Here is a 23,364-nt window from a genome sequence, read left to right on the forward strand (position 1 = left end):
AGGCTACCCATGCCCCTCCATCTTGCTCCAAAATTTTCTTCTCTGAATGAGGTGAGGGGGGTGGTCACAAGTGAGCTAAGAATGAGAATAAAAAACGCTTTGAAAAAAAAAACTTTGTTACTCCTCAGAGAGATGGCAGAGCTAGGGAACCTTACTGCCTCCCTGCTGTCAGACTTTGCTGAGGATCCACTTCAGCTTTAACCTAAATACCAACCTTCTCTGCCCAACCCCTTCCCTTTAATTTCCCATCTCCATTTCTGAGCTAATCTGGGATGTTGCCATAAGAGGATGAGTAACCCCTGGGCCATCTTGGCGGCCCCCAGGCCAGAAAGAGGGGGTCTGGCAGCTCAGCCCGTGTGGGAGGTGTCAGGATGTCTTAGGGTACTGGAGAGGAGTGGAACTGTATTATACATCTGTCTGAGCTGGTAGGATTCGTACGGGTCTGGAGACTGTACACAGAGAGAGATGACACACAGCAGGATCACCTGCTGGCCTGGGGGTGGAAAGCGGACTCAAAGGTAGTGGAGGTTGTTCAGCTGTTTGTGGGTAGTGGACTTGGTTGTAGCAGGAACCCATCTAGCGTTGGTCCACATAGGGGAGTCACAATCTGCATGAGACCCAGGGAGGAGGTCCACCGCTAGCCTCAGAATGCCAGGTCGCCAGAGGAGCCCGCCCACTGTCTCCATGCTGCAGCTGCCTGGTCTCGGAAACCCGCATCGGAACCATCCGGGAGAGCTGCGTGCTGGGATCGGACTCCGAGGCCGTGGCTGCTGCAGGCACATTTCCTCGAAGTCTTACCTCGAAGGGCTGGGTCTCACCCGCTCGACCTGTGCGTCCCGCGGAGTTCCCCCCACGCCACCCCTTGCCCCGCCGCAGCGAGGCTCCGCAGGGGAAAGACCGGCGGGAAGATCGCCCCCCGCCCGCCTCACAGGAAAACCCCAGGAGCAGCCCCGACGCAGCGCAAATCCCGGAAACCCCCTCTCCTGGCGCGTTGCGGGAAGGCCGGGGACTCCGCATACAGACCGCCCGCCGGCCTCCCAGGAGGAGGGTCCGAGACCTAGTTGAGAAGCAAAACCGCCAGGGAAAGGCGAGACCAGAGCTCGGAGGAGATATCGGGAAACCCCGCCCCCCGATCTTGGGGTGGGGAATTGGCAACCCAGCCGGAACCCTAGACTTGGGGCGCGCTCCCAGCCCTTGGCCAACGAAAGATATTCGAGGGTTGAATACTAAGGAGGCATCTCATCCCAGTCTCTAAGGTCCGGCGAGGGTGCACCCAGCTCCCCCCTCTGGGCCTGTCCCCCTTCCCCCCTTCCCTCATCCGCCCCCTGGCCCGCGTCGCTGTCCCTTTAAGAAGCCCAGGTAGGCAGGCCCGGCTGCGGGAGCCGCTCCTATGGCAACCCGCGAGCTGCGGCGGCTTCATGAATATTCCGGGGCGCGGGAGCTGAGCTCTGCCGGAGGGCGCTCTGGGGGAGGCGGCCGCTGATGTAAGCCCGGCGGGCCGCTGGGCTCCGCTTGGCTGCGGCGGGAGCCCCGGGACGGGCCGGCGGGGCTCAGCCAGGGGAGGCGAGGCGAGCTCTCGAGTGGCTGGCCACAAAGCTCAGGCGGCGGGACAGACCGATAGCCCGCCTGCCCGAGGGACGCACGCCCGTGAAGCGCACCGACCGTGCGCTCTGCGCTCCGGAGCGGTTCTCCGGGCGCCGCGGCCGAAGCGCCGCTTCTCCCCGCGCCCATTGTTCCCCGCGAGGGCGGGGCGCCTGGAGCCCGGCCGCGCGCCGCGCCCCTGAACGCGGGAGGGAGGAAGGGAGGGAGCCCGGGAGGAGGCGCCGCGCGGCAAGCCCGGGGACCCGGAGCCGGACTAGGAGCATCCCCGCGGCGCGCAGCCTGGCCGAGCATGGGCGCCTGAGGCAGCCCGGCGCCGGCGGCGAAGGACGAGTCCCCGCGGGCGGACAGACCGGCGGGCGGACCTGGAGCGGGTCCGCGGCGCCGCACCCGCGCCCCTGCCCCTGGCCGGGCCCCCGCCCCTGGCGCCATGGACAAGCTGCCGCCGTCCATGCGCAAGCGGCTCTACAGCCTTCCGCAGCAGGTGGGGGCCAAGGCGTGGATCATGGACGAGGAAGAGGACGCCGAGGAGGAGGGAGCTGGGGGCCGCCAGGACCCCAGCCGCAGGAGCATCCGACTGCGACCGCTGCCCTCGCCTTCGCCCTCGGTGGCCGCAGGCGGCACGGAGTCCCGGTGCGCGGCCCTCGGGGCGGCGGACAGCGAGGGGCCCGCCCGCGGCACGGGCAAGTCCAGCACGAACGGCGACTGCAGGCGCTTCCGCGGGAGCCTGGCCTCGCTGGGTAGCCGGAGCGGCGGCGGAGCGGGGGGCGGCAGCAGTCACGGGCACCTGCATGACTCCGCGGAGGACCGGCGGCTCATCGCCGAGGGCGACGCGTCCCCCGGCGAGGACAGGACGCCCCCGGGCCTGGCGGACGAGCCCGAGCGCCCCTGCGCCTCGGCGCAGCCCGCAGCCTCTCCGCCGCCGCCCCAGCAGTCGCCGCAGCCGGCCTCCGCCTCCTGCGAGGAGCCCTCGGTGGATACCGCTATTAAAGTGGAGGGAGGCGCGGCCGCCGGCGACCAGATCCTCCCCGAGGCCGAGGTGCGCCTGGGTCAGGCCGGCTTCATGCAGCGCCAGTTCGGGGCCATGCTCCAGCCTGGGGTTAACAAATTCTCGCTGAGGATGTTTGGCAGCCAGAAAGCCGTGGAACGCGAGCAGGAGAGGGTTAAGTCGGCCGGGTTTTGGATTATTCACCCCTACAGCGACTTCAGGTAAGGGGGCAGGCAGTGATCCTGTGGGTACCCTGAGCGGTCGCAGGCATGCTGCCTCTCTCGGCCCTACCTCTCAGCCCGACTTAACTTACTTTCCTTTCTTACGCTGGGAGCCAACAGAAGTGGGGCGCCTCGAAGCTCCGAGACACCCCCAGACCTCCCGTACCGTGCAGGGAACTTTCCTCCGTGTTCCAGGCTCCAGACCTCATCCTCTTGAGATCTGGGCCACATTAGATGCAGGCTGAAAAGATGTTCTGAGTTTGGCCTAGCCCTGCCAGCAGCCAGGGCTCAGCCACCTTAAGTTACAAATCCCACCTCCCCTCTCTGGGTTGCAGAGTTGGGGTGGCCATCCTAGAGGCAGCTCCAGGTCATTCAGCCTGCAAAGCAGGGCCATAAAGGAAGACATCTCTTGGCAGCTGGGCCAGCTCTTTGAGCACTGTTAATATCTGCCTTTTGATGCCCTGAGAGGCTGCACCTGGGGAGAGAGAGCTGGACCCTGAGGGACTGAGGTCACTGGGGCCTTAGGCCCAGGATGAAAAGCCCTCTGCACCCACCTTAACGTTGGGCCCAGCCTCTCATGCCAAGGGTGGCTAGAAGTGGACACCCTGGACAGTTGATATCCAGACTAGCAAAACAGGATGACCTTGCTCATAGTGGTCAGTGAAGATGCTTGGTGCCCTGACTGATGACTAGCTGTCCTGTGACCCTAGGCTCATCCAGTATACCATCTTCACCGCAGGGGCTCAAGCTCCAGCAACTGCTCAGTCTCTCTCATGGCTCAGTCGTTGGTCCCCAAACAAATGGTGTGACTGCCAGTCAGGGAAAGGGACCCCGCCCCCTCCTGCATCACCTGAGTCAAATGCTACTGCACAGCAGATAGCACTCTGGCCTGTGGGGATATCTATGCAAAAAGAGAGATTAGTGATTGCATCTGAAGTTGAGATCAGGGATGTTCCTTCCTCAGTTAAGGTCTTGGGGTCCCCCAGTTCTCCCTTGGGCTTTCCTGATACACAGGATTGAAGTGAGAGTCTGCAAAACGGTCATTCTTTTGAGCTGGGTTTAATTCATTCTCTCTCTCTGGGCCCTGCCCCCTATTTAGCTCCTTTCCCTACCTACCCCACTTATCTATCAATATAAATGAGCATTTTGTCAACCCAGAGCCCTCTTCGCAAACTCCGGGGAAGTGAGGTTTGTAATGAGAGCAAAGCCATTTTCCATCCAATGAGAGAGATTTCTCGGGCTGAGAATGACCAGTCAGGCAACACTTGATGGCTTAAAATAGGTGGTGAACAGAGGCTCTCCCTTTTCTTTCTTTTTTCTTTTCTTTTCTCTCTCTCTCTCTTTTTTTTTTTTTTTTTTTTTTGAGAGACCACCCTTCCTAACCCTAATGTCCAGGGTTCCCTTTCTCAGGGAATGTGGGAGGCCAGAGAACAGGTTAAAAATATAGCCATAGTCTTCTCATTGTGTGAGTAATGTGAGACCCTCCCATCATGAACTGCAGCTGGTTCCCAGTGCCAGATTCCTAAAGTGTGGCCTCCCCTTTGGTTAGTACTGGGACCTGAGGAACCCAGTCTGAGCTAGAGAGGAGTGGGCAAGAGCTTAGTCTCCTGTAACCCTTTAGGTGTCCTGGGTTTTCCTCTTCCCTCTGAACTCCCTGGTTGGTGGTGGCAGGCAGGCTCTGCCAGTATCAACCACTTAAGATTATTGAGGGGCCCTCCTTTCCCTCGCTCAGCACCCCACCGTCTTTGTTGTCTGAAAGCCTCTGTTCAGGGTTCTCGTCTCCAACCTGGGGTTGAGGGTCTGCGAGGGGCCAACCCCAGGCACGCCTAGCCTCCATGGGCAATAGGCATTGATCGAAGACCTTCTGGGCACTAGGCCATGCCTTCCCAGTTTCTCCTTACCCTGGACGGTGAAGCACCAGGACTGGATTGATTGCATCAATGGGAACCTCCTCGCCTTCCTGATTTCCTCTGCCCATCTTGGCATGTTTGTCTGCAGTCCCCCTGCTGCAGAATCTCCCACTAACTGCAGGCCCCCCGAGACATGGCAGAAGGGGAGGTTGGTGGGGATAGAGGCAGTAGGTTTGATAAATGGGCAACGGGAAAAAGTCAGACTGGTCTTTGAATCTGGGTTTGCGCAAAAGCAGCAGGGTCTGGTAGCTGGAACCATGCATCCTCTGTGCACAGCCTGGTATCTGTCTGGTATTGGGTGGGGTGTGAGGAAAGAAATCCAAGAAAGACTGTCTTTGTGAGTGTCTGGAGGGGCGGTAGTCATGCCTCTCCTGCCTCTAGGCTAGGACAGCTAGTCTCATTTTCAGAAGATCCAAGAGGCAAGGGCCCAACTAAGTCTTTTAAGCTTAGAAACCCCACCACTCAACCTGGTCTCACCCACTCCCCTGCCACCTAGCGTTGCAACCCTCAGTCCCTCAAGTTTCAGACACTGGCCTTGGACCTGTATATGGAACCAGTCCCACTGCCCAGCTCAGGCTTCACAAGAGCTTCTGCAAGCATTGCTCAGGCCAGTTGAGGATTTATCCATCATTTTGACGGGCAGGAAGCATTGATCCAGCAGAATTGGTTTAATAAAGAATCGCCGGCAAACCATGATAGATTGAGTTTGTGGTTTGGAGTTCATAGTTTGCTGTCATGGGCTGCTTTGGACAGCTACTGTTCCTGGAGGAGGAAGGTTGGGTGTCTTTTCCAAGGGCCTGAGTGGGCTGTGCTCTGAGGGACCTCTATATCATATTGGCCATGTCCAATGATAAGCTTTTCTTAGCTGCCTCTGCTTCTCCTCACTCACCTGCCCCCTTCCCACATGCATACCGTGCCCCGGCTTACCCCTGTGGATCCTCCAGGCTTCCAGGGCTTATCTGGTTTCCCCTTCCCTCCCCTTATTACCCTTTCCATCCCCTCCTTCTCCCCACTTGCCTTTCGAAATTTGTATTTAAGGTTTGGTAGGGGAATAGGCCAGGACAAACAGCCCCTCAGGGTATTGTCCCCAGGCTCCTGCCCAAGGCTGCTTGGGCTCTTGGGTCCTAGGTTGTTCCTTCCTTCCACATCAGCCATGTCCTGGAAGCCAGGGTTGGCAGTAGGAACCTGTAACAAATAAAACATAGTATCTGCATGATCCTATTTTCCCAAGAGAAGAGAAAGGGAGAGAAAACGAGTGGGGACCCCAAGTGAAGATGTACCTGGTTTTGTTTCCAGAAGCTGGTCAGGCTTTCGAGTGTCGGGCTTAGGCGGAAGGCTGGGGGATGTTGGCCTGGGTGTGTGTATGTCTAGGTGTCTCCCTGAGTAGTGTCTGGGGGCTGTCTGGGTGGGTATGGGGCTGGCAGGGAAGTCTCTATGTGGAATGTCAGCTCTGGGGCTACTCCTGTGCTTCAAACTCTAGCTTGGCCTTGAGGGTGGAGGCAAGCAAACTTGGCCCTTCCCATCTCTCTGCCCCTTCCCTTTCCTAACCTGAGACTTCTGATATTGTGAGGGAAGGAAGGGCCCTAACAGGTCCTCGAGACAGAAACATCTGGGCACCCAAAAACATGGAAATAGGGCCGATAGACGAGTAAGTCCCAGGGACAACTTAAAACTGACTTTCTGTGCTGGAACTTGGCCCCAGGTACTGCCATTGCCCACCTTACATCGTCTTCCCAGCCCTTTCTGCTATGGGGCCCTGCTTGGATTACGAGTCTTCTCTGAGCCTCAGTTTTCTCATCTAGAAAAAGGGAATCCTGTTGCCCATCACCGTGTCAGACACAAATTGTACAACTGTGGTCACCCACGGGTGCTGTCAGAGACCAGTGATGCTGCTGTGAACCACACTGCCCCTGCCCGCACTGCTTCCTTCCTTCAGTCCTGGGTGGACCAGATGGGTCTCTGTCCTTGGCTCAGACTAGTGGTTCTGAACCTGCCTCATGGACCTAACTGGGAACCTGCTGGAAATCAGAGAAGGGTCTCTATCCAGAAAGATATAGGAACATCCAGACACACGATATAACACTCAATTTCTATGGACCCCCTAAGTCGAAAACCATCTAGGTTGTGAACTCCACTGTAGGTCATCCCAGAAAGGAGTCCTGGCTTGGTAGGGGCAGGTGCTAGCCTCCTAGAGCTGGCCTTCCTGGGGCCCTCTGTAATCTGAGGCTTGAGCCTCCCATTGCCAGCAGGATGGAATGAACACAGGAGCACAGTTAGGTACCTGAAGGAAAGGTGCTCTGCTTGGAGACTAGTTTCTTTTCCGTTTCCTTAGTCTCATACCCATCGCTCTCCCTTTCAACCTTGGGAAGGACTCTTCAAGTAAGGGGTGGTGAGGAGGAAGAAGGCAACAGCCTGGCTCTGGGGCTGAGGGGGTTCTGAGACCCCTCTTTGGGTGGACCTTACTGGGGGGCATTGCCCAGGAATGCAGGTTCTGCCATCAGTGTAGAAAGCCAAGCTGAAAGGAGCTGCAGGCGGTGGTGCCAGTGGAGGGGGAAGGGCGCCTCGGTACAGAGCGGAATTCCAAGGTGAGCTGCCTGGGCTGTGCCATCGCTGGCACGGTGGCAGCAGCAGTCTCTAGTATTGAGGACCTGCTCAGTATTATAAGAATGGGCTGGTGGAGGGTGTCCTCAGGCGGAGGCGCTCCCTGGGTGCTGATAACGCACAGAAACCCCATGGGGCCAGGCCCTTTATATTGCCTGGGTGGGGAGGCCTGAGCTCCAGGGTCACCTTGTTGCAAGACTTCAGGTCCTAGACTGGCCTCTACATGATGAGGTTGGGACCTCTCCTCTGCCCAACCCTGCCCCATTTGTTCTCTTAGCTGCTATGAGCCACTGTAGGTGGCCTGCTTCCCACAATGCTGGGCCGGCAGCCTGTCCATCTGCCCTTCTCTCCCATGTTTTAGGGCTCCCAGATGTTATAGAATGCCCTCTCGGGCCACTGGGGTCACCATTATTCCTCTCCCTCTCCCTGAGCATCTCATGGCATTCGGATGCTGTGCTTCTCATGCTATCATTCAGCTCACCTGGGGATCTGGTTAAAATGCAGATTCTGGCTCATTAGGTCTGGGGCAGGTCCGAGATTCTGCATTTCTGATAAGTGCCCAGGTGATATGATGCGGCTAACACTCAGCCCAGAATCATGCTTGGAGTGCTGAGGTTCAGACCATGCATTTGTCCCATGCCTGGGCTCCCTGACTGAGTTCCCTGAGGCACTCTGTCTTTTCCCGCTTGGCCTCTAGTGCCCAGCATGGCAGGGTGAATTCTGTGAACTGAGCTGAATAGCTCTCAGTCACAGAGGTTGGCCACAAACTTGGGGATGTCAGATCTATAGCCTTCCTCCCTTCCTAAATGGTTTCTTGGACTCTGCTGGCCCTGGGTGCTGGTTGTTGGGTGTGGTGAGCAAGGAGAGGCCAGGCGCCCAGAGAGCCATCGCTTATCCACCCTGTCCCATTGCTGTGGCAGCTTTTCTCTCCTTTAAAGAGAGGCGGACCTGGCTGGAGGAGAATGACAAGGAGTGCGGCGACTGCTGCTGCAGTGAGCTTTCCGGGAAGGGACAGATGTTGTCAGTGAGAGTCCAGAGGTGTCGAGGGAAGAGAGCCAGTGCGACGTGGCTCCAGCTGGCTGCTGGGAGGACAGAGGCGTCCACTAAGAGCAGCTGCCCTGGAAACTTAAGGTGTGAGGTGGGGTGGTATCTGAATCTTAATGCTACCCTCCCCTGCCCAGGCCATGCCTAGCAGCCTCCCCTATGGGTTGGGCTCACCTGTCACTTCTCTCTGCTTCTCTCCTGCCCCAGAAAACACCAGCCTCCATACAGACGATGGGGCTTGCAATTGTCATAGCCGCCTGAGGGGCCCTTGTGCCTGACACAACCCTGGCTACCAATGGGAGGAATTTACCTAAAAAAGAAGGTCCATCCCCAGCCTCTGGGGGCTTGTCACATATCCGAGGAGGCACCAGCTCCAGCACACACACCCCTTGGCTCAAGGGCTTTTACAAAGTTGCTACTGCCAGTTGCTAATTAATAGAAGGGCTACTGAGGCTGGCCAGGCAGTCTTGCTTGGGCCCAGGGAATGTTGAAGAATCTACATTTCCGAGCCAGAACGGGCCTTGGGGAGGGCAGGGGCATTACCTTGGCTTCAGGGAGGATGTTCTCTGCCAGCCAGACTTTACTGAGAAAGCGTTGCCAGGGCCCTGGAAATCTGTGATCTCAGAGCCTAGGAGGACACTCAGAGACACTCTCTTTCATCAGCATCTGCCCAGAACTAGGGAGGGAGGCAGCACAGAGGTGCTAAGCTCCCTGTCACTGAGGGTGCTCAAGATGAGACAGAGGTACTTAGACCAGAGGTTGCCAAAAGACATCCTGTGGACCAGCTACGGTGCCCAGATGTGTCCTGTTTGGCCAGCATAATGTGTCATAACAAATCTGAGACAATATTTTAAAAAGGAAAGATTTAACCAAAATTTGACTCTCTGGCTTCTCTTATAAAACAGGAAACTCCGGCAGCTCTGAACTCACATTCCCACTCCACGACAGAGAGCTGGAATAGCCTAGAGGCTGCCGCCTTTAAATTGGTTTGTGCACTCCAGTTGCCCACAGTTCCCACCTGTCCCTAAGGTCTCTGTCCTATACCCAGCAATGCCGCTCATGCACAGTTGTCTGCCTGATCTCTGTAGGTTTCTGAATTAACAACCCTAGACTAAAGTCAAGTGGATTCACAGACCAGTAGCCACCATTTATGAACCATCTACCATGTGCCAGACTGTGCCAATAGCTTTATATCATTGTATTTCATTTACTCTTTGTAGCAGCCACAAAAACAAGTTCTACTTCTCTAGTTTACAGGTAAGGAAACTGAGGCTCTGATGGGGGGGGGGAAGACGCCCCAAATCATGTAGCTACGAAGTACCAGGACTGGAATTTGAATCTGCCTGTAGGACTCTATACTCATATTTATCCCTTCTCTCTCTTCCTTTCAACGTCCTCCTCCTCCTCCTCCTCCTCCTCCTCCTCCTCCTCCTCCTCCTCCTCCTCCTCCTCCTCCTCCTCCTCCTCCTCCTTCTCTTCCTCCTTCTCTCTTCTTCTTCTTCTTCTTCTTCTTCTTCTTTTTCTTCTTCTTCTTCTTCTTCTTCTTCTTTTAGCTTTACATTACTGAAGTAGTTTGAGACAACATTCTTCTGAGAATGAAAACACTACAGATAATGTTCGACCACACACGATCTGTACAGAGGGGCTGTGAGGGGCTGTGGCTCAGCCAACAAGGGGAATTTAATAGGTCTCAGAATACCAGATCTGGACAGTCCATAGCAAGCTCCTTGCCTAAAGCCTTTATTTTAGAAATGGGGAGCAGAAGACAGGGAAAACGACAGGCCCAAGGTCACAATAAGTCCGAGTCATAGATGAAACCAGAACCCAAAGGGGCTATGTATCACTTGGCTGCAAAGGTCTTAAAGCCCTGCAGTTTCCCCCAAGACCCCAGCCAGGGAGTGTCCAGGGAAGGCCTTTCCTTCATGCTCTTGTCGCTGGAGCCTTTTTTTGTCTCCCCAGCCCTATGCCTGAAGTTTAGAGTGATAAGTATTTTCAGAATCCCATCTTCATTTAAGCTCAACCAATGAGAAAGGAGTCTTTCCTTATCTGAAAATATAGAGTCTAGAGGCAGAGAAATGCCTGCCCTAACCCTCTACTCTGGGGCTGCAACTCCTGGGGATGCTGGATTAGGATGCTTGCCTACCTACTTCTCCCTAGCAGATCCTGATGGGCATGGAAACCTTTGAGATTTGGGAACCACATCCAATGCCATTGATGTACTTGTTCCTTGATAGAAGTGATTAGGTTCAGAGGAGAAGGGGACAAGTAGCCAGTCATATCTGTAGGCTATGTGGGGCTGTAGTCTCACCACCAGAGAAATAGGTGGTCATGTGATCCATTCGTTACATCCTTCAGAGAAGTGAGGAAGTGGAGTCAGCCTGTGATTTAGGGCTTAGTGTATGTCCAGGGTCAGGGCTCAGTATGTGGCCAACATCAGGACTCAGTGTGTGAGGAGGGTTGGGGCTCAGTGTGTGACCAGCATCAGGGCTCAGTGTGTGACCAGGGTCAGGACTCAATCTGAGGCCACAGCCTGGACCCACACTGTGACCAGGGTCAGAGCTCAGTCTATGTTTGGGATCAGGGATCAGCCTGGGACCAAGATAAGGTCTTGATCTGCTATTGGGAACTGGAGTCCTTGCACAAAACCTCTGAGCCCAGCCAGTGCCTCCCTGAGACACCAGAGCTTGGGGCAGTGTGAGCATGTAGCCCAGCCCTCTCTTGTGCCCTTCCCCTTTAGATAGCCCTCCCTTCCTTTAAGCTCGCTGCACTCCTATACCTCTTAGCCTCTGAGCCGGATGCCTCTGGTCCTCTCTGGGAGGTAAAGTATAAATTATAAATAAACAACAGTGCCACCACTGCCGGACACCAGAGCCACCAAATCTCATGTGACCACTCCCTCACCACTTTCTCATTTTGGGGGCTTGTGTCTGTCTTCCCAGCCAGGCAGCCAGCTCTTGGCTTCTGCAGAGCTATGTGGTGCTGGACAGAGAGGTGTGCTGGCTTGATAGAGGGATGCCCTGCATCCTACCGCGCCCCCGGCTCTGGGCTCCCACAAATTGCAGAGCAAGCAGCAGGGCCTCTAGGTCTGCTCACCACAGCTGCGGGGGCCTGATAATTGGCTGCTACTGATTTTGTGTCTGTCTAAGCATTTACCCGTGTGGGTGGACATGTTATGTCTGCATGAACGAGGCTTTCAGAAATTAATATGTAACATGGGGCTGGCTAATATATTGTCTTCTGGGCTTGGGAAGGGGCAAGCCAATAGGGGTGATGCCCCTCAGAGATCAAATGGTCCATTCTAAGACTGTTTTCACCCATGTGGAGGATGGGGGTCACTACCCATCTGGCTAAGAGGAGATAGGAATTCAGCTCCCCTTAGGATCCTTAAGGCTGTTTTAGGAGAGAGCAAATAAGAGGTAGACCAGTATGGATTGATGATCAGGGAAGGCTTTCTGGAGGAAGCAGATCTGAGCAGGATCTCAAGGAGAAAGAAAACCATTTCGCACACTTCTTTGGCATCAGGTATCAGGCAGCTTGAGCTAAGGGGTCATCTGGCTGGATGGGTGTTGGCAGGCATTGAGGGCAGGTTACCCAGAATCTGCCTCTTTGGACCTGTACTCCTTAAGCTCTGCCCCTCACCTGTGAGGATTTTGGCCCCACTGTCCCTGGTCATGCCCTGATGCTGTCTGAGTGTGTGTGTGTGTGTGTGTGTGTGTGTGTGTGTGTGTGTGTGTGTTTGCATGTGTGTTTGGGTATCCTTGCAGCCAGGGGAGCTCCCCTGGGCCCTGCCCCAGCTGCACAACCTGAGAAGACCCCTTTCTTCTGCCATACTCAGCCTGGAAGGCAGGTGCTGCTGCTGCAATAATATCACTGAGCATGTGGCCTGGAGCCCAGAAGTAATTACCCTGCGGTTCCCCATTGCAGGCTGGAACAGTCCCTGTCAATAATTAACGTGAGTCCCAAGACACTCGCAGCCAAAGTGAGCTACAGGCTTCTCCCACCTACAGTTTGTGAGAATACTGACACCATTCCCTTCCCCAGACACCAAAAAGACCCTTAGGCCCACAGGTCTCATCAACGCCATTGTCACCTTTTAGAAGAAACCTGGTCCAGCAGGAGTGACTGTGCAGCTGGGGCTTGTCTTGGTACAGCACTGAGGAGACTGGCCCACCCTGGACCCCTGAGCTTTCTAGCTTTTGGTTGCCCTCCAGACCCTCATCCTGTTCTGCTGTGTGACCTTAGCAAAGCCCTTCCCTCTCTGTGTCTAGGGTCAGGGCTCAGTCTGAGGCTGAGAAGAGAGCAAAGTTAATTGGCCAAATAGGTATTGAACCTGTAATCCTGACCCCATTAGTACAAATTGAGCCAGCGGGGCAGGGACAGCTGCCCACAAGTAGAGCTGGTGAGAGCCTCCCTCCCTCTTTCTGGAGATGCTGCTGGGCCCAGCCAGGCATGATCCTGGCATTCTGCAGCCCCTGTGGTCCTGGAGCAGGTGGGAATTCCTTCCCTATGGTCTTCTTTCTGTTGAGGCTCTGCCAGCCCTTGTCTCGGGGGCCAGGATCTCCCTGGCATGTTGTGTCATATTGATGTGCTTTGTTGAAAAACAGCCCTCCCCCATTAGATCGTGGCCCCTGTGGGAGTGGAGATCGGGCTTTCTTTTCTTTATTCCCTGGGCAAAGGGCCCCAACCACCTTCCCCTCCAAGCCACCTCTCCTCAGAGGCAGCGTTCCCTCCTGCAAGCTCAGGCCTGGCCTCAAAGAGTTCAGGTCACACTGTACAACTAAGGTTGAGGAGTCTCAGGGGGCAAGCCAGCAGGGCCATCAGCTTTGGAACTGGCAGAGGAAGGAACACAGTGAGCTAGCTGTTCATACTGTCCCGCCTGCTCTGGGGAGTCATCATCCCTCTGTGTTGCTCTGTAGCTTTTGGGGACAGAGCTGAGGGGGCAGTGTGAATAAGGGGCCAGGTGAAGGCTTGGCCCATCCAGCTTTCTGGGCCGATCCAAGGCCTTTCCTCCCTGACCTTGATTTTCTCATCTGAAAATGGAACTGGGGAGGGGTTGGGTTTTAACAAGTCCCCAAAGCCAAAATTGACAGCTACAAAGGCACCAGGGAGCCTGACTCAATTACAGATGTCTGGGCCTCCCTGAGTGAGGCCTAGAAAGGTATGATTTTGGGGAGCACCCTGGGGATCCTCTGTCCGTTTCCGATAAGCCCCTCCCACATGAATGGTCTGCAGTTCCTTGACTGCTTGGAGGGGAGGGAATACTGACCCCCCCAGCAAGGAACCAAAGCCCATTCATAGTGGGCCCCTCTCTAGGGAGTGGGCCCCCCTTCTCTTCCTCACAGGTTGTTAGCAATCAATCATAAAACTCTGGGCTCAGAGGACCCTGGGGAACATGACCCTTGCTCAGTGTCCTTGTCAGACTGTGTTTTCCTGGAGGGAAGGCAACAGAGCCCTCTCTGGCTTACGTGCTCAGTGCCTAGGAAGCCCCGGGGGGACCCCCGTCCCAGCAAGAAGGGGACCCTCCCAGAGTCAATATTTAGCTGCCTTCTGTGGGGCAGCCCCCACCCACGGTGTTCTTGTCGTCAGACCCCATCGGTGCTGCTCAGCTTAGGGAGTTCTGCCCCGAATCCATCCAGCTTCCTCCTTCGCATTGCTCTCCCTCCCGCAGGAGCAGGTGAGCTCTCCTACCTAATTTCCCCTGAGGTTGCACTCACGTGCTACTCCACGGCAGCATTCTATTTTTGTTCCATTCTCCTGCGTGGGGAGAGCCGTGTCTGAGCCTTCTTTGTTTCCTATAAGCTGTGCAGGGAAGTTCTCCAACTGCTAGTCCTCTCCCCTATTTTCCCCAGATGGTCTTGTCAGCTGGATTGGTACTCAGAGAGGTTAGGCTGCTAGCCTGAGGGAACACAGCATCAGCATCCTGGCAGCTCAGGGCCCTATAGAACAGATGACTCCTGGTGTCTGTCGCGCACAGACCTAAGGTCTCCAGAGGAGGTTTCAGCCCATCAGAGAGGCGGTGGATTGATATCTTGGTGTTCCTATGGCCAGGCCTATTGAGAAGATGCAGTCACAATCCCTTCCCCCAGGAACTCTGCAGCCTTCATGGCTCCTCATGTCCCCAGAAGAGTCCTGACTGCTCAGTCTGGCATTCAAGATGCCCCATCTTCTCTTTAGACCAGTATTGGTTGGGGGCAGAGGTGTCAGAGTTCTCTGGGATATGCACTCCTCCCTCAGCGAGCTTTCATCTAGCTAGTTGCCCTTGGCTGGCCTCTTTAGCCTCTGCACTGCAGAGCTTCACAGAATCGGCATGTCTTTAGAGATCATCTAGCTCCATCCTCTCGTACCAACAGGGAAACTGAAGAAGGGATTGTGAGAGGCAGGGACTTGTTCAAGGGCACACAGCGGATTAGAGATGGGGATAGGACAAGAACCCAAGACTCTCAGGCCCCTGGCCTAGGTTCTTCTGCCATGTAGCCTAGACCTCTTACTATAACCACAACGCTGACCTTCCTGACCGTTGGACACATGCAGGCCCCCTCCTCTTTGGGGCTTTAGTACCCAGCGGGCCATGCTGTCCTCTGCTCCTCTGCATCCTCGTTTTCAAGCCTGGCAGCATTTCCCCTCTGGCCATCTCCAGCCCGCAGGGCTGCAGAGCCAGACAGTCCCTTACTCCACTCTCCCCTGGCTTCCGGCCCCATCTGCCTATGGAGACAGCCTGGATCATCAGCTCTCCTATGGGGGTGGGTCTTTCTGTCCCCCAGACTAAGGGCTCCTTGAATTGGGACTAGTCCACATACCTCAGGATCCCTGTAGCTCTCAGGCCAGGGACTGTATCTCAGTGGTTATAGGAATAATGACGATGATGACAGCCAGCATGGATTGAGTAGTTACACTGTGTGGCACATATTAAATATTATTTCATTAATATCTCACTGAATGCTGTGAGGTGGGATTAAAATGTTAACATTTTGCACATGAGAAGACAGGCTCAGAGAGGTTAGGTGATTTGTCCAAGGCCACACAGCGGGATCTTCAAACAGAAGAATTCTTAACCACCGAACCATCTTCTGTAGCCTGGCTACTCAATGTGGTCCCTGGACCAGCAGCCTCCACATCCCCTGGGGCTGTTAGCAATCACCCCTCACCTAGTGAATCTGAGTCTGCAACTTGGTAAGAGCCCCAGGTGATTTGTGTGCTATGTCATTAAAGGCTCTCAGAAGGAAAAGGAAAAATTCAGTCCATTACAACCCTCAGGCAGCTCAGCCTTGCCCTTAGGGAGGGGCCAAGACTCGCCCTTACTGTTTGATGAGGGTCTGGAGCCTCAGCCCAGGACAGGGAAGGAAGGGGAAGAGGCAGGAGTAAAGCGGCATCTTTGGATCTGTGAAAGCAAATTTTGTCCCTCAAGTAATTGATAACCATAGAAAAGTTAGAAAATAAAGATACACCCAAATCCAAACCACCCACCCATAAACCAAGCGCTAGACGCCCTTGGCTCTGAATCTGTTTTGGAGGCAGCCCCAGGCGGCCAAGGGAGCAGCTATCTGGGAGCCCTGTGATTCTGAGTCAGAGATTTTGAGGTGGGTTAAAAATAGAGCCCTAGTGGCCAGGCGGGGGTGGGAAGAAGAGAGCAATTCATCAGTTGTAAGGAGGGAGACCCTGGGGTCAGAGAGGAGCAGTAGGGGAAGCTGGGTTAGAACAGGGGTGTAGGGGAAAGAATGGGGTGTATTCCCCTCAGCCCAGGGCTGAGGGCCCAGCCAGGCCCAAGAAGGTTGGGGGAAGCAGATTTCCACTCTGAGGGGGAGGGGGAAGCTAAAATGCCAGTCCCAGGGGCCCAGGCAGGGAGGACTCCCGAGGACCCCACCCCCTACCCCAGGCAGACATCATCCTTTAGGTGGATGTAGGGTAGGGAGGGAGCTGGGCAGCAGCTCTGCCTCAGAGAATGATAGACAGGAAGATGGACAGGTAGGGTGCAGGGAGGGGCTGATCCGTGCTTCTGAGTAGTTTTTATGGTTGTGAGGAAGGGAAGGCAAGGAAAGTGCCCCACATGTGTGCATCCCCGCATGCGTTGTGGGCAGGCCCAAGGTCTCCTTTGCCTGTTATACCTGCCCTTCAAGTGGCTTCTCTCTTGCCTTCATCACTGACCTCCTTCCAAACCTCTGTTCCTCCTGACCTTCCCCACTTCTCATGTCTGCACTGGCCTCTTGAGGCTTCCCCAAGGACCCGGTGTGTGTCCCTGACACATGTTAGGGGCTCTTCCCAGTGTGGGACACAGGTCATTGGTTAAATGTGGATTTATTTTTTTAATTATAAAGGTAATACTTGCCCATTTTTTAGAAAATACAGAATTTAGAGACTATAGGAAGGTGTGATGGAGAAAACACAAATTACCAATAATTCTACCACTTAGCAATCATCAGTGTTAACATTTTAGCATATTCTTTATTTTTCACTCTTTTTTCCCCCTGGCTACAGCCTTTAATGCACCCATCCATTGAACTGAGGTACCATGCCCTCTACTCCAGGCCTAGCCCTGTATTTACATCTCTGAAAAGGGAGAGATTTCTGCTCTTGGGGAGCATGCACACAGCAGGGCTGGGGAGATGAGGCTTATGCTGGGTCTGTGGGCTGGGAGGCAACAGAGGGAGATTCTAGGAGAAAAGTGGAAGTGCTTCCTTCTTTGCCCTTAACCCCAACCCCACCCCACCGCCATACCTCCCACCACCCGCCAGCCTCCTAGATCTCTATTCTAGGCCTACATGAGAGAAGACAGAATCCTTAAGATCCCCACTGAGGGGGCATGCCCATGATGAGGGACATAGTGTGTTCTCCACCCTGGGCCTATGCTGGTCAGGCTGGAAACAGAGTTATGGCCTTGGCTGAGGTCTTTGGCTGGAATCTCTCCCTGCCAGCCCCCTCTTTTATACCATTCTGGCCCGTCTCTTGTTCATCTACCTCCCCCACTTCCAGTGCCTCCCCTTCTTTTCTGTGACTTCTCCACCATCATCTCCAAAACCAAGTGGGGGCCATCTGCTGATGAATGTTGCTGGGAGCCTTGGAGTCTTGGGGATTTGGATGGGATAATTTCCTCCCTGATCACCAGGGGCCTGCAAAAGCCTCATGGGAAGGAGTTAGAGTCTCACAGGGCTGTCTATTTCATGTAGCTTCTGCTGGGTCCCTGCCACTCAGCCTGTGCCTCTGTGGCATTCATTTATTCATTCATTCACTCACTCACTCACCTATTCACATATTTATTTGGACCTGCCATGTAAAAGGTACTATGCCAAATTTGGAGAGTCAAGTGACCACAAGACAGACAATAAAACACAATTTCATAACAGCGGGATAAATGCTGCGCTAGGGGAGCACACACGAGGGACACCTAACCAGATTTTCAAGGGTACAAGGAAGGCTCCCCAGGAGAAGTGATGCCTCCTCTCAATCAAGGGAGTTGGGGTAAGCAGAGCAGGGAGGAGAGTTCTAGGCAGAAAACCGAATGGAAGAAAGCCCAGAACTCAAAGAAAGCACGGTGCATTGGGGCACTGAAAGTTGCTGCGTATGTTTGCAGCAGAGTGTACAAGGGGAGGAATGGTGAGAATCAAGGCAGGAAAAGGAGGCGGAATCCAGATTAGGAAGGGCCTTTGACAGTGAGGAGCTTGGATTTTAGCATGACAAAATCCCCCACCCTGGACCCTGAGGTATGTAGCAGGGTCCTGGGAGGGCTGGGAGCCAAGTTAGGAAGCTGCAGGACAGGCCAGGGATGTGTTGATGAGACTCATTGGATCCTACGTGACTGAGTGTTGGTAGGTGAGGGAGATACAGGGTTGAGGATAACTCCCAGGTTGAATGGCTGGTGGTACTCTGTGCTGGGAACACAAGAGTTTCTTGGGAAAGCTGTTAAGTTATAGCTGGAGATGCCTAGAATGAAGTTCCTATCCAGGTTTAGATGTGTAGTCAGCAAGTGGACACGTGGGGTGGAGCTCTCGAGGGAGGTCTGGTTTGAAAGCCAGCAGAATAATGAAGCCATCAGAGTTGATGAGGTTACCCAGGGAGAGTGTAAGAGGAAGAAGAGGCAAGGGCCCCAAAGAACAAAAACATTTAAAGGTCACGCGGGGGAAGGAGAGGCAGAGAGAATGGAGAAGATCCAGCAGGCGGGGTGTCTTGGCAGAAGGCGCAGTGTCAGGTGATGCTGAGGGGCCACAAGGAAATGGACTGGAAAGTGCCCACTGGATTTTGGATCAGGGCGCGCATTGTGATGTTGCCGAAGGGTTGAGAGGAATATTGGGGATGGAAAGGAAGTGAGTGAGTGCAGACAGTGACACCTCTTTCAGGAAGCTTGATTCTGAGGAGACGAGATATGACAGTATGGAGATGGTGAGTGATTTTATTATTTTTTTAAGTGTAGAGAGCTAAAAGAAAAAGATGATGGAAAAGGACCAGAAGAGAGGGAGATTAAAGATATAGATGAAATGGGAGATAACCTATAGATTAAGGTCCCTGGGGAGGAAAAGGGGAATGGTGTTAAGAGGTGGAAGAGTCCCTTGTGGCTGGAGGAGGAGAAGGGGATGAGGGCGAGGCAAGTAAGCTAGGATTCTGATGGCAGGAGGAGGGAGGGGTCATCCTGGTGGCTCGTCTTTCCTCTGTGAAGTAGAAGACTGTGTTATCTGCTGAGAGAAAGGGGGAAATGTGGTTTTAGAGCTTTGAGAGAGGATGTAATTTGGAATAAGCGCCTTGGAGAATGGGAGGGAAAGTTTACTAGAGTCTCCTGGAAGGGCGGGCTGGTGGAGGTGAAGGCACAGAGTTTGGAAGGGAGAAAATACTGTTAGGCAGTTTTATATTTCTGTAGAGTGGTTAGAGTGGGTGTCGAATGAGGCTGTTTGAGTCTGCATTCTTGATATGCCACATATAGAGAATTTCTCAACTTCTTGTGCCTCAGTCTCTCTATCTAAAAAGGGGAACTAAAGTATCTACCTTATAGGGTTTTTATGAGAATTAAATGAGATAATCCACATAAGGGACTCAGATTAGTGCCTGACAAATAGTAAGTGCCCGACAAGAGTTGTCACCGTCCTCCTCCATTCTCATCATCTTCATGATCACCTTGGGCAGTTCCCTGTGCGGGGGCTGGGAAACCAAGGTATAGATCAGAAATGGAGGGAAATCCCCCAGCTCCCATTTCTTTTTCTTACATAAAGGCTTCTGAATTCTTAGGTTCTATGACTTGTTGGGGGCTGGAAGAAGAGTCAGGTGGTACCTGATGATAGTGGCGGGACGTGACGGTGGCTAACATAAACACAGCATGGTTAAGCAAATTTCACGGAGGAGGTAGTAGTTGAGCTGGGCCTTGGATGAGGGAAGCAACCTCAAAAGATGGGAGCACAGGAGGCAGAAATGGTTCTCCAGAGGAACCAGGCTGTGGATGGAGAAGGGGCTGGGGGTTGGCTGTTCAGTTGGCTACTGTGAAGGAAGCAGGAGGGAGAAGAGGGAAGGGGGTCAGGGGACGCCAGACCAAGGAGCTCAAACTTCCTTCTGTAGTTATTGGGGGGGAAGGTCTACCAAAAAAGTTCAAGCAAAGTGAGATATCATCATAATGTTGTTTGGAAATGTAACCCAGAGAGCCTGTGAGTTGGAAGAAAGAGCGGAGGCTAGAGACCAGGTAGGCGGTAGGTGCAAGAGTCTGAGTGAGGAGTGGTGAGGAACTGATCTGGGACAGAACAGTCAGGGACAGGTTCCGGAGACATCATAGAAGACACCAGACAAGACGTGGTCACAGCTTGGGGGGCCTGCAGGGGTGAGTGGGAGGAAAGAGAAAGCAGCCGAGGATGGATTTGAGGTTTTGAGCCCAGGTGATTGAAATGCTCTACCATTCAGCTTTGAGGAGGAAAAGGCCGAGTTCAGCCTTGGGCTTGGGTGTAGGAGCCAGCAGGCCCTCCAGGTGGCAGGGGGGAATGCAGGTCTGGTGCTAGGAGTTGTGTCTGAATAGGAGCATCTGCAGAGAGGGAGGGAGTAAAATGATGTCACTCACCTGGGAGGAAGCATGGGGACCCTGGCCTGCAGTCAGCACTACAGGGACACAGGTGTGTCTGGGACAAGCCCCTGACCCCACAGTAATCGAGATCCAAAGCCAGGGCCCAGGCTGGGTGGAGGCTCAATTGGTGAGAGTTTGGAGAGGCCCAGAAGAGGTCTCACTTCAGATAAATCTTGAAGGATGGAAAAGATTTTACTGCACAGATGTTATCTTTCTTCCAGCTGACAGTATTCTCAGTGTCAAAATGTGTGCAAATGGGTGTGTAAGAAAGTATGCATATGTGAAAATGGACATGTGTATGAGGGCAAAAATTAACAGGAGTGCATAGACAGGAATGTGTGAACAAAACTGTATTCGTGGGTGTTTTTGTGCATGTGTATATATGTCCTTGTGTGCAGGTGTGTAGATGTGTGTGTATGTGTGTGTATGTGCATGTGCCTGCATGTGTGTGAGCATATGCGGTTGAAGGCAAGCATGGGGGTATGTGGACAGAGGAGGCTGAAGGAGGTGACCCCTATTCTGGGACCTCTACTTCCACCCCGTTTTATCACCCTTCACAACCAGGGAAACCTCCAGGGAGGGAGAGGACCCTTGGTCTGGTCCTCAAGTTCTGACTTCAAAGTCAGAAGTCCCTATCTTCTCTTCCCTCAGCTGCCTTGAGTCCATAACCTTCCTCTGAGATCAAACCATGAAGTGTTCCGGGTGTCAGCGTAAAGGATATTGGGCTTTTTGCCATCCCCCATTTCTTTTACAAATGAGACCTTCACCTTTAAAGCTGGGCTATAGAATACATCCTCCTGCTGAGAGGCAACCTGCTTCCCTGGATGGACTTATTGGTCCACGTAGGAAGTACGGTTCACAATTGATGGAGGATGGGCCTGGGTTCGTGGGGCTGAACCTAGGACAGGGCCTTCAGAGCACATTTGGTGTCTTGCTGGCCAGGACTTCCTGTTGCCTTAGAGAACACTGTGATGGGAGAGGATCATCCGGCTTTGGAGAGATCAAGGCCTCTAATTTAGACATACGCCAACTCCAGCATGTTCATATGTGGCTGTCCAATGCTTCCCTGCCAGGGCCCAACACCCACCACCACAGATGCATACCTTGGACTGTGGGATTTTTTCATGTATTATTCTAGGGGCAGTGGAGTGCTAGGGATGCACGGGCATCCAGCTTTGGAAATGTCACTGTTCTCTCCTTAATTTTCCCTTCTACGGGATGGCTGCAAATGCGCCTGACTAGCTGATGGCAGATTGTTTTAATACTTGAAAGATATGTCACTTCTACCACCCTGGAAATTCCTCGGAAGGCTCTGGCATCACGAGGAATGGTCTTCTTGAAACTTCTTTGTAACCCTCCCTTTTCCTCTCTTGTCTTTAGGGCAGGGGCTGTACCTTTTGTGGTAGGTCACCTCCCCAGAATGATGCAAAGGTGCTAGAAAGGCTTGTCCACCTCCCCAAATCCTACTGAGGTGCCTGAAATCCCAAGAGGTCAGGCTCTGGAGTTCCACAGGCCTCTCTCAATCTTGGGTCTGCTCCTCACTGTCTGTGTCTTGGAAAGGTAGATACTTACCTCTGAACCTCAGTGTAATCATCTGTAAAATACAGACAATAGCAGCCACCTTAGTGCTGGTGTGAGGGTTCAATAAAGTAATGCATGGAAAGTGCAAACTAAGTGCTCCGTACATGTGAAATGTTTGGGGGTCTTTATGGATAAAGGCTTTCCAGTCACCGAGGCGTCCCCAGTGAAAATCCTCAGGGACATTAAAGCATTACTTAAGATGCTCTGGTCACTAGGATTGGAGGAGAAGAGCGGCCAGGGAGCTGAGCATGCCGAGGATGCCATTAGGGAGGCTGTGGCCAACTTCCCCTGGCTGGACTAGTGTAGTGGGGTTGGCAGGCATGTCGGGAGCTGTCCGTGGTGCTGAACAGCATTCTTTTGCTCTGGCTGGGCTGGGCTCTACTCTCAAACGGGTGTAACCATCTGGCGAAGAGTAAGGAAAGGTAGTCTACGAGGCCAAGGGTAGCTCCCAGAGCCCAACTTCTCTCACCTCTTCCTGGAGCACTTTCTCTTCTCACCCTTATGAGTCACCAGGAACCCGCTTTTTCAGATGCCTGGGATGATTTCTTACATCATTTCCCAACTTGTCTTCTAAGCTTTGTCCTCTGACTGGACCATTAGCTTCTGGGGTCAGGGTATCTGTCTGCCGAGGTGAATGGGTTCTATCATCTGATTCTTCAGGGAATATTGTGATCCTTGACTTCCACTGCTGGCTCTAGTGGGACCATTATGAGTTCCCTTCCACCCCCACCTCCAGCAGATGCTTTGCTTTGGTTCTTCCTTGGAAGAGTAAATCCTCCTTTTTCTATGAATTTATTGACTTTTGAATTACTTATTTACTCATTTAATAACATAGCTAGGCATGGGTCAGAGAATTTTACAAGTATAAATTCGCTTAATTCTTACGATTCTGCTAGCTAGGTACTGTTATTATCCTCATTGATCAGATGAGGGAACTGAGGCATGGAGAGATTAAATGACTTGCTAGTAAATGGTGGAACCAGAAATCAAACCCAGGTTGGCTGGCTCCAAGAGCCTATGCGTCTTTCTTCCCATCACATTATACAGCCTTTTAAGTAGCTCTGAAATGCTCCAGCATAGTGGTTTCTGGGGAAGAGTGCTACAGCATTCCGACCCCAGCCCAGATTAGACACCAGAAATATCTCTTAGCATCTGGAAACTCACGATTGAAACAATTAGTCAGAATGTGAGGAAATGGGTGTTTTTGCCTCATGTAATTTGGTTTTATGAAGACCACTAAATGCAAACATTCTCCTGTTAATTACTGTCTTAAATTTGGTCTGTAATTGAGAGAACTAGAGTTAGGAGAGTGTAGAAACCCGCTGGAGTGGCAGGCATGCCCGAGTCAGCATTCACAGCCGCTCGTGCCTGCTCCGTTAATTTTAGAAACTCTTC

At 53.4% G+C, this 23,364-nt stretch overlaps 1 protein-coding gene across 1 annotated transcript in view; it reads left to right on the plus strand.

Moving 5' to 3' along the window:
• Window positions 1-2,029: 2,029 nt before the first annotated feature.
• The window catches only part of HCN4 (hyperpolarization activated cyclic nucleotide gated potassium channel 4), a 40,256-nt gene continuing 18,921 nt past the window's right edge, over window positions 2,030-23,364 (plus strand). The window contains exon 1 of the mRNA XM_016124963.2: window positions 2,030-2,808. Coding sequence (XP_015980449.2) covers window positions 2,030-2,808 — 779 coding nt within the window. The remainder of the gene's footprint in view (window positions 2,809-23,364) is intronic.

The sequence above is a fragment of the Rousettus aegyptiacus genome, unplaced genomic scaffold (genome assembly GCF_014176215.1).
Source record: "Rousettus aegyptiacus isolate mRouAeg1 unplaced genomic scaffold, mRouAeg1.p scaffold_m13_p_3, whole genome shotgun sequence".
Classification (NCBI taxonomy): domain Eukaryota; kingdom Metazoa; phylum Chordata; class Mammalia; order Chiroptera; family Pteropodidae; genus Rousettus; species Rousettus aegyptiacus.